The sequence below is a fragment of the Odontomachus brunneus genome, unplaced genomic scaffold (assembly GCF_010583005.1).
Source record: "Odontomachus brunneus isolate Ranch 3 - 2012 unplaced genomic scaffold, Obru_v1 Obru_scaffold_180, whole genome shotgun sequence".
Classification (NCBI taxonomy): domain Eukaryota; kingdom Metazoa; phylum Arthropoda; class Insecta; order Hymenoptera; family Formicidae; genus Odontomachus; species Odontomachus brunneus.
The window spans coordinates 550,838-562,740 of NW_022639630.1; the positions used below are offsets into that span (position 1 = coordinate 550,838).

The following is an 11,903-nucleotide window of genomic DNA, read 5'->3' on the forward strand; positions in this document are numbered from 1 at the left end:
TATATATATATATATATATATATATATATATATATATATATATATATATATATATATATACATACATTAAAATTACACACATATATATATGTGTGTAATTTTAATATCATTATATACCTTTGTTGAGCGGAGTATTATTATAATTTGTCAACGGGGACAAACTAAGAAGAAGAAAAGAGGAGAGCGCCTCGACCGATTCACATGGGAGCCACGTTTCATTTCCTTTTCGTTCGCTTATGATTTCGTAACTAAAACCATTCTCCCTATATAGCGATCTTTACAGGAAAAAATGAAGAACAAATTATTGGAGGTCTCGGGCGAAGAGAGCAATATGGACGTGACCAGCGAGAGCGGTAGCAACACCGACGTTGTCACAGACACCGACGACGACAACGTAGAGGGCACATCCAGCGCGAAGCGGAGGAAGCTCAAACCCAGCGAGCGAGACCTGCAGATGCCTCTGGAGCGCGGCTGGAAACGCGAAACAGTTATCAGGGGACTGGGAAAGACGGGAGTGATAAAAGGCGACGTGTCGTATTACAGTCCCTGCGGGAAAACTTTCAGGAGCAGTCCCGATCTAGTAAAGGTTGGTTTCTATGTAACATATCGTGCGACAAACCGACGACGTTTGGAGCGAGTTATCAAATTGGCGATTCGCGCGTCAGTTCTTGGAAGTTTGAGATGTGATACGTTAGAGTTGTTGGAGTCAATATTAATTTTTCAGATTATTCAACATTAAAAATACCGGTGATTAACAACTTATTTTTATCAGAACAATCGAAATGATAGATATTTTAAGAAAAGTGCGTTGTACAAGGAGAAAAATATTTATTCCTTCTTTTTAGTTTTATTCATTGCCAATTATATAAAAATATAAAATGTGCTGTTATAAATTTAAATAATTTTTAGAAGAAATTATATACTGTCATTTCGATTGCTTCGCCCTAGCTTAGTATCTAGTGTTGACTCTTAATTTGGCATTTATGAGTCAAATTAATCTATCCGACAATGATAAGGCCCGATTTTTGGAACGTTAACCACAAGGTGAGGTTCGATCGTATCCCACAACTTTCATCAGCAATTCCATCAATTCCTGCTATTAAAATTTTAACTTTAAGTTTTTGTATCTGAATAATTAAAAATAATCAGAGAGTATCAGTTTTATTAAAAAAACAACTTCATAATATTATTAGATTAGTAAAACATAATTCTCAGACTTAATTTTCGATCTTGTGAATTTTCTTTTCTTCTTTTGAAATAAAAATAACAAAAATGGATGTTTGACTAAACAAAGATTGGTAATAATCATAAAAACTACAATAGCTAAATAAATTCACATGAATGTTGAAGCTTTGAAGTTACGAATATATCAACACAAACCGCTGCAGCTTATCTGTGATCTGCAGTAATCCACGAGATCGGAGAGGACGAACAATCTCTTAAGAACGAAAAGATAAAAACTGAAGGTTATTAAGAGCTGATTTTTCTAAATAAACCTCAGTTAAATCATGCGTTTATCTTTGTTTTACGTTCAAATTAAACAACAGATTTAACTATTAGCTTATTAAGAAGTTGCAAAAATTGGCTTTGAGATTTGGAGTCATTACTGCCACTATTACCAACATTATTAAATGAAATGTATTATCTGAGATATGTTTATACTTCTTGTAATTCTCGGTTTAAAAATCCCATAATTATTGAATTTTGAATTATTGCATATATAAATATAGAATTCTTTCTTTAAAGCGCGTAAAATGTTTTACTTTTGTAAAATTTTATAATTTTATAATTATATTTTATAATAGTGCCTTTTTTCTCTTATATCTGAAATTATTTATTTTAAAAGTTATGAACGTGACAAGATTTTCGAATTTATTTTTTTTTACATTCAAAACTATCATATCTGTTTACTGTTATATCTATTTCTTAGATAAACACATTTATAAATATTTAAATAAGGGCATATCGGAAAAGTTACTGAGTCTCACAAATTCAGTGTGCCAAACTAAACAGAAAAAATAAGTGTGACAACAAAAGATTAACCATTTTATTTTTCAAAAATTTAACCAAGAAGCACAAAGAGAAATATAGAGCATACAATATTGTCAGCTCTATTTATAGGTTAATTGTGTTACTCCGTATACTTCAATCGGGGTTATCAAAAATTATGTATTTTACATAATCAATTACATATTAATTTCTCGAAAAGTCTGTTTTATCGTCTGTTAGTTTTTCATTAAAAATGCAAGAATAGTTTGATCGTTAGAATGATACCGGAACTTACTTTTATATTTGTGATATATGCAAATACTAACTGTGACTTTAATTATATCTCAGTTCAATTAATCTTTTTTTTAATTGTACACTAGGTTTCAAGACGGTTTAAATGCTTTTTTTTCATTTCAGTTTAAAACACAATAGTCCAGTGAGAGAACTTCTGAGAATTAATAAGAAATAAATTCTCTCATTGTACTATCGGCTGTGTTTCAAAACACATCAAAAAATAAACGGGTAAAAATACTGAATAGGGACTCAGCTTCTATGGCCTTGACATACCTTGACCTTATCATATTACTCTTCTAAATAGATTTTAATCTTTATTTGTTTATTAATAAATAACAAGTTGTAATCAAAGTTATTAATAAAAAAAGTTTTATAAATTAAACATAATTTTTGCATACGGTATACATTGAAATATAGTAAGCAATACATACATGCGCGAAGGAAAAGCTCCGCTGCCCTTCCTCCCAACAAAACCTAACCTGACCCATCCTGTACATTTTTGGTAAAAATATCGGGTAAGGGACTCATCTCCTATAAACTTGATCTTGACATATTATTAATGATATGTTTCTGAGTAACATTCAAAAGGTTTTAGACTTTACTCATTGTTTATTAAAAAGTTATTAACAAAAGAATTTTTATAAAGAAAACGGATTTTTACACATAATGTACATTAAAATATGGTAAACTGAACACGTATATGCGCGGGGGAGGGGCTTCGTTTTTCCCTTTGCATCCCCTCCTAAAAAAAACCTATTGTTTATATCTCATGGTTTACATTTTTATATATAGCTTCTCAATGAGAAATAATATAAAAATATAAAATATACAGAGAAAGAAAACAAAAATATAAATGGTATATTAGATTAGGTTAGTTTTTTTTCTTTTTTTAGAAAGAGGTGGAAAGAGACGGAACCTTTCTTCCGTGCATATATATGTACAGCTTATATTTCAATGTATACTGTGTGTAAAAATTGTTTTATTTATAAACTTTCTTTAAAATTAATTTTTTAACACAAGCAATGTGCGATGCTTAAAATTTGTTAAATATTATTCAGGGACATTGATAACATATGTTAAGGTCAAGGTTATAGGTTGGGTCTCTTATTCGGTATTTTTACCAAAAAGTGTTCAAACTAGGGATGTGCCGGATATCCGGCAACTATCCGATATTCGGTCTATCTAGCCATCTTTTTACAATTCAGCCGAATAGCTGGATTTCATTAGTATCCGGTCGGATAACCGGATATTAATTTATTAGTATAAGTTTGAATATTTACGTCATTAATGCAGGATTCGAAATCTAAAGTTCTCTAAGAACAAACTAATTATCTTTTATTAAGTTAACTCTGTAATATATAATCTTTCTGAAGATTTATATTCAATAATGATTGGTAGTGCAGCCAGAGTAACCCGCTTTCTCAGACCAGCACAATACACGATATGCGACGCGCGATGTCCAATGAACGTACAGTTTTACCGGAATACCAATACTCTGATTGGATATCGCTCGTTATATATCGCGTGTTACGTCGCGCATCGCGCTGGTCTGCAAGAGCCATAAGAAGAGAAATAAAAATTCTGTTGTAAGGTAAATTGACACACCTATATGTGTTAAAAGAATACATTTGTTTTATAAAGTTGGCTCCCCATAATGTGGCAAATAAAGGCAAATGTTATGTAATGTATTACTTATGTAAATGTTAATATAGAAATTTCTATAGAAATTAGTACTGAATATCCAGTATCCGGCCGCATATCTGGTATCACGTTATTATCGGATATCCGGTATCCGGCAAATTTAGTATCCGACACATCTTTAGTTCAAACTCTTTTGAAATTCAGTGTACATGTGTGTAAATTGCGTTTAATGTATTGAAACAATTCTTAAGAGAAAATAAGTTTACGGACTATTTACTTTTAAAAAATTTAACTTTTGACAGTATTTAAGTTGCAACATAATGCCATTACAATAGAAAGAACAACAAAATTATATCAAATAAAATCTGGATAAAATTTTCGGTCGATTGTTTGTGGGAGAAAGAAAAAAATATTCGTTTTCTGCTTTCTGCAGTTTCTGGAGCATCAAAACCCCGTTGAATTGACAACTGCCAACTTTTCGTTTTCTTCGCGTCCGTTGGTTGGCGAGTTCTTGCAACCCACTATGGGTTTGGCGGAGGCCGAGTTCGTCAGACTTGGGGCCCAGGAGGTGGCAAGAAGACTGGATGAGCTCCGAGCGGCTGGCGGCTTCAGGGACGTACGGACAAACAATCAGTATGAGCGAGACAAACTGGCCTATGCGAAGAAACTCGCGAAGGAAGAAGCACAACGGCACAAGGAGCAAGCGAGGTAAGTGTTCACGTAATATACAAATTTATAAATTTTGTTTTATCATTGTCGCATGGTACTATATCAAGTTGCTCTCCTCTCTGACGGAGTAAATTGAAAATGTTCATGAAATATCGGAAACAAACCCACAAAAGACGCGGCACTAAACCATGAACAAAATGAGTATAATTCCTATACATCATACATTTGATAAAACTTATGCAAGAATGCCGAGAACAATTCGAGTGTCGGGTATTGGACGTGTTATATCTTACATACAGAAAAGTACATATTTTATTTAAATAAATATCACTTATTTTAATAAGTATCTTATATATTCGCATATTTATAATTATAAATTTTCTTTTTTCATTGTAAACATTAAATATATTCAAAATATATCCTGAATTCTCTCGTAAGAGTTTATACTTTAATAAAAAATATTAAATTAAAACAAAAATTCGGTTTACTTGCTACATATATTGAGAGATTAAAAATGGTTGATCTAACTGAATTTATAATTATTTTTGTTCTTTCAATCACATATTTTTTAATTCTAACACGAAAATGAGAACGTGCATATAAAGTTATTATTACTAATATTATAATAGAATTTAATAATATAACATTATTTTCTTTACCATAATAGTAGTTGCTTTTTTGTGTGATCATAGTTACAAATTTCAAACATTTTTTCTCTATATAGAATCGAACAATTTTTTCCTTCGATAAAGTTTTACAATATTGTTATAAAGAAAATTAATTCTCCTTTTGAGTGTATGGTAATGAGCTTTTCTAGAATTTGTGAACATATTTTAAGACAATTATGAAACAAATATTCTTTGTTAAAGATAACCATTACTTAAAAGAAGAAAAATAAATGAAAAATAATTACTTTTCTTAGAAGCAGAATTATATTTTTATATGTGCATATACTCGATTTCAAAATGACTTATGTCTTTTTTATACGGAAACTTTTGGATACCGGAATCAATTCGAAACAAATGGTCCAAAGAGAGAGAATTTCTGAGAATTAATCAAAAACAAGTTCTGTCACCATCAGTTGCGTTTCAAAGTGCGTCGACAAAGTGTTCAAACCGTATTGAAACTAAGTGTACACCTGGCAGTGTATATAAATGCGCGATAAATGATAAACGATGGACGTTGTAGTTGAAAGACGAAGAGAAAGAGAGACTATGAGAGAAAGAAAGAGAAAGCCGAGCGACGCGTGTGAGATCTCCGCGTTGTCGATTATTTCATAAAACTACGAGCAGTTAATAATGGTCCCTGCTGACGACCGAATAAATCATAAAGTTTATTGGAGATGTCGCCGAGGCGACGAGCGCACGATTATTTATTATCTTCTCGGCGCGTAGTAAACGTGTGCATTTCATTACTTAATCCCGCGGTCTCGGCAGCCAACATGTCAATGTTTAATTAACGCTTATCTTTTCGTCGGTAAGATCGTTGCGTGCGTAACCGTAAACGTTATCGAGCAAGAGCTATGACGACGACGACGGTGATGACGAAGGCTGAATGCGCACGCGTGAGATCTTTTCTTTTCTGCTGTATTAATTTAAAGCTCGGATTTACTCTCTTTCTCTCTCTCTCTCTCCCTTTCTCTCCCTCTCCTCTTCACTCTCTCTACCCCTATTCCTTCTTCTCTTTCTTTCTCTTTCTTTCTCTCAGTCGCGCTCGTTCTCTTGAACGTTCGTGAAATTTATGAACCAGGTAGTTTCGCGGGGTCACTCTTTGATTAACGATTTGTTCGAGCGTTTTTATCATCGAAGATGATGCGAAGTTAATGATACCCTTATTGTAGGCTTATTAAGGAGCAGGAGAAGACGGAGCGGCAGGAAGCCGTGAGACGGGAACGAGAAATCAGGAATCAACAGCTGCTCGAGGTAAGTCCCCGACGTGTCTCTCATTCTTTCTTTCTCTCTCTCTATCTCTCTCTATCTCTCTCTATCACTCTTTCTCTCTCTTTTTTACGTCGTCGAGTTTCCTTTTCACGTTTGTCTCGATCTCGTTGTTTCATTCACACGAAAAACTGTTCTCTTATTCTATTTGGGATACCTACGTTTTTTTGTATTTTGTCCACCTGTCGTGCGTGTCGCATGCTCTCTGTGTGTGCCGTATTTATATATATATACATATATATATTTTTTCTCCGTATATATATATACATTTGTCTATATATACATATATTATATACGACTCTTTTTTATAATGAATATTCTTGTATAGAGAAACTCTCTTATATACTATATATACGTCCAACGACCCTCTTACAACCCCCTCACCCGCCACCCCCACCCCCTCAAATGTCCTAGGACACATGAGACACCCATTGCCAACCGACGACCGCTAGCGATAGTGACAGGAGAACCCTGCATGTCCTCTCACCCGAAAGCACCCTCTATTTGAGTTTTATCCCTTTTTGATTTCGCCAAATTATTATTAGCTCTCCGAGCGTTTAATTGTTTGGTAATTAAGAGAAAAAGAATCGTGGGAAGAACGAGCGCGCGATGATTTCATTGTTTTTTATCCATTAAATCAACATGCAACTGTCGTCGGAAAGAGGAGTGAAATGAAAACACAAAAAGAGGAACTATAACCGTGCCGATCTCGGCATCTATCGTTAAAAGTCATTCGACGAGAGAAAGGAACGAAAATGTCGTGCCTCTTTTACGATCATCCTTTTCTTGTTGGTTTACACTAAATCACGTGTGATATTTATAGTTATTATTTTTCTTTTTTTGTATGGGAACGCTGGAATTGTAAATAAATTAATATAGATGTCGATGTAGGTTCGAATTAAAAAATTCCCCGCGTGGCAGTCGATATCTCGTGCACCCCGGGATTTGTTTTGAAACGATTACGTGTGTTCTCAATCAATATCACCGATACTTATATACATGATATAAACAAATATATCGTTGATATGTACAAATATTTTATTTTTCCCCATCGCGTAGTTTTTGTCTATTTTCTTTGAGGGTAAGGGCGGGAGTGGCGTTTTCACTGAGAATTTTCTGGTAAGGGAAGAAAAGCTTTTCTGGTAATGGAAAGGGAAGCTGCGTCACACGCAAAAGGATGCATCTGATACGCGAAGTGCAATGCGAATAGAACGAGTGTCATTTAGGCTGAAAGATTTGCTCGGTCTCTCTCTTACTCTGATTTTACGCGTCAGTGGTAAGAGCGAATTGTACAGTTGACATGTAAAATGTACTCGCCAATGACACCGTTTAAAGGGTTACGGAACCCTGACAGGAGTAAAAATTTGATAAAATTTCGAGTGTTGTAAAAAAGTGTGAATTAATAGGAGTATGAATTTTTTGTTATACACGGATTATCGAACTTCACAACGCGGAATTTGTCGGAAAGATCGAGATGATGGAAAGAGAATAAAAGCACTTAACTCGGAAGTAGACGCGTTTCTTTTGACTTTTCCAGTAAACATCAATTATAACGGCAACATTATATCAATGTTATGATTTCCCATTCAATAACGTAATTGTTATGTACACAATATGTGTTATATTACATTTATATTGCTGAATGAAAAATTATAACATTGATGTAATGTTACTATTAGTTGATTTGAATGGATCGGCACATACATATATCATAACAAATGAATAATTGATAATGAATATCGAACAATTTGGAGTGTGTTATGATAATCAATGAAAAGAATATTATTAATTATATATTTTCTTAATAGTATTCTCTTTTTTTAATATTCTCTTTTTTACTATCTTACTTCTTTGGTCGTTAGTCAAATTCACATGCCTGCTCCCGAGTTAAGCGAGGAACCACCTCGCTCCAGAATCATTTCCCTACTCCGACGTAATCAGATGCCGCGTTCGAGTGCTTGAGAGATAAATTCCTTTTCAAAATTTGCACGCGGCAGGTATATGTACGCGAGTTCGAGAAGGCACGAACACGAATGGTCGATTTCGAGCGAATCTCGCTCTCGAAAGATGTGGTGAGGACGACCGATCGACGTTTCTTTCGGAAATTTGTCTGTGCAATGGAAAAAATCTTTTCGTCATTGTCGTTGTCATCTCGTCGTCGTCATTGTTGCTGTTGCTGTTGTTGTGGAAGTAGAGGCGCGATTGTAGAAATTTCAAAAGCCCTTCCCCCCTCCATTTGTGATAGTTCTCCAAACTACCCCGTCAAAATCCTTCACGCAAGCCAGATTACCGCCCTATCCCCCTCAATCACTGTCACTCGTTCGTTCATTTATCTTTCTCTCTCTTTCTTTCTTTCTGTCTTTCTCTCTCCCCCTTCCCCCGCATTCATACACGCACTCCACATCCACACGCACTCCACATCCACACGCACCAGCATATATCACTGGCCCGCACATTACACACACTACCACCACCACCATTACCATCACAAGCCGTGCAATTTGTGAAAAAATAGAAGAAAAACGTCAGACGACACAATAGAAGCGTAGTAACTGTGTAGCTACACGCGCGGACTCGCACATGTAGTGGATGCGCGAAATAAGGGATGCCCAGATCGTATATAACCGATCCTAATCGATGCTTCTCCCCGAGAACATAGAGAGGACACGAACGAAAGATGTGGCGCATTAACGGTGCATTACTATTGCGTTTTGTTAGACAAACCAATCGAAAGATTGGAGTGATTTTAATTTAGCGAAGTATCGATGTTGAAAATCGTTATCTTGATCGTGTGTCTTTGTGTTGTTATTGTATATACATGGTGCTTTTTGTTATAAGTATTCGAGCAAATATCTCGTGACTATTTAAAGTTACAGGAAATATATATCACTGAAGGAAATTTGCATGATTTTTCGTCCATAATAACATACAAGTAAACAAACAATTTTTTTACCTATGATCTTTTCATATCATAAAAGTCATCTTCGATTTTTTTGATGGAATCATGTGATCTTTTTAATACTAAATAATTCCTCAAGACATGCAAAAGTATCGAAGTAAAATCATCGAAACTTGAATCCTATATATTTTACATTTTATCCTAATACTTTCCCGTACAAGATATAAAATACCTTGTAAATTATCTACTTTTCCACAACCTCATTTTAATACTTTTATATATAAAATTAAAAGAAATTGATCGGTCATATTAATCTTTACATACTAGTACATTTATTCTGTAAAATGCAATGGAACTTTTTTTAATATTTCTTTATGTGTTCTTACAACAATTGATTTCATCAGTCGTTCTACGTATAAAAGTACGGAATATTGTATTTTTGCATTGAAAAATATCAGGATAAAATGTAAAAATTCTTGGCAAATACTCACTTTTGGCGTTTTTTCCCAAGCCTTTTTATATGTAGAATGACTAGAGAAATCGATATACGCTAAAAAATATTTCATTTAGAAAAAATCGAAGGTGACCTTTAGTAATCAGAAATGTCATGAATAAAAAAATTATTTTGCTTTTATTTTCCTGTGGACTATATAAAAATCATGCAAACTTCCTTTATTGATATTTTCTATAACCTCAAAAAATTACGAGATATTTATCTGGATATTTATAACCAAACACTTTGTATATACGTTGTGTTGGGAAATTATGAAATTCAATCGAGAAATTATTTAATGATAATGAGAGTACGTAATTTATATTTTTTTATTTTTTTTTTTCAAGTGGCAGTCGCTTTTATGTGCTTATCGTATCTGAAATTGGTGATCATAGTTACTCGTAGTTTTTCCAAAGAGGCGGCACGCGGAGCTCGCGAAGTCGCTATCACGTAATCATTTTGTCAGCAATATTGCGACAACCTAAAGTTGTGGAAGATATCAAATTACATTTTATATTTAATAGCGACGAGTTTTCCCCGATTTGCCAGTTTCGAGAGGAAAAATTTTAACGATTTTTTAGTGTGAAAAATTTGACAAAATTTTAGCTCGAGTTAATAAAATAAATCCGGTCTAATTGCGAAAACGATCTCCGCGTATCGCCCGGACTCCCAAACCGCCGATTAACGCGATCGATTATATATTGGGCATCCCTGAAACCCACCACCAAACCAACGCAGGGTCGAAAGCGGCTCGCGTTCACAATCAAGCAGAAAATGAAGATCATCCAAGAGATCGAGCGCGGCAAGAGCAAGAGCGACGTGGCTCGCGAGCTGGGTCTGGCGAGCAGTACGGTTGCCACCATCTGGAAGAACCGCGAGAGCATCGCCGAGAGCTGGCGCAACCGGGACATGATGCAGCAACCGGACGTCGAGGACGTGCCGAAAAAACCGCCGCCGCCGCCGATTTCATCACTGTCATCCGGCTCGACGACGGCGGCGCTCTGCACCCCGGCGGCGATAGCGACGACGACGATCACGACGACGATCACGACGACACCGCCGTCGACGTCGTTGGCCTCCGTGGTCGTAGCACCGCCGCAGGTGCAGGTAGTACCGCCGCCGCCGCTGCCGCCGCCGCCGCCGCCGCCGCCGTTGCCGCCACCGCCACCGCCGCCGCCGCCGTCCTGCGCTGCTACCTTGAGCCTGCAGTCGACGTCGGTGGGCTTGGCGCCGTCATCGCAGCCGACGGCGCCGACCTCCACGTCGAACCAGTCGTCGTCGACGACTACGTCGACCGGCACGACGACCACGGCCATACTGCCGGACAATACCCAGCAGGCTCAGACCCAAACGCAGAACCAGGAACTTCTGGAGGTAAGATGTCGTATGACGCATCCCCCGAAGCCTCGGTATATCTCCTATCTCGTTTCCCTCACCCCCTGTCGTCGATCTTGCCCGCCTTGGATCGCCTCTGTGCCTCCTAATCTCTCTCTTTCTCTCTCTTTCTCTACTTTACTCTCGATTTATTTCTTTCGTTTGAATCATTTGGCTCGCGAAATGATGTCGGAAGCTCGATGATACCCTGACATCATATATTAAACCTGCCATTTGGAATCCCGCCTCATATGAACCCACCATATCATGTTCACTAATGAGTGTTGTCATATTGTCTTGTGAGTCATTATTATTTCCGGATGTCCCCATCTCTTCACCCCTTTAATACATAAATATTTTGTCCTGGCTTTTATATATATATCTCTATTTCTTGTTCTTTCTCTCTCTTTCTCTCTCTCTCTTTCTGTCCGTCTGTTTCTGTCTCTGTCTCTTCCCCGTTCCGGACACGGTTTGCGAGATGGACGAAGAGATTCCCGGAGGTAAGAGCGGAGCTGCGAGCGCGACCGCTCGCGGTTCACAATTCTACGTGTGTTGCGTGCGTGGAATGGAACAATATATATATATATATATATATATATATATATGT

General features: G+C 36.3%; 1 protein-coding gene across 23 annotated transcripts in view; it reads left to right on the forward strand.

Annotated features, from left to right (window-relative positions):
- LOC116851603 (bromodomain adjacent to zinc finger domain protein 2B-like) overlaps positions 1-11,903 on the forward strand; it is a 401,190-nt gene that overhangs the window by 352,250 nt on the left and 37,037 nt on the right. For 19 of the 23 annotated variants that reach the window (XM_032831181.1, XM_032831197.1, XM_032831190.1 and 16 more), the window contains 4 exons: positions 272-586; positions 4,358-4,632; positions 6,434-6,515; positions 10,661-11,296. In XM_032831181.1, the coding sequence (XP_032687072.1) occupies positions 272-586; positions 4,358-4,632; positions 6,434-6,515; positions 10,661-11,296 (1,308 nt within the window). The remainder of the gene's footprint in view (positions 1-271; positions 587-4,357; positions 4,633-6,433; positions 6,516-10,660; positions 11,297-11,903) is intronic. The other 4 variants (XM_032831200.1, XM_032831201.1, XM_032831202.1 and 1 more) reach the window with 2 other exon arrangements.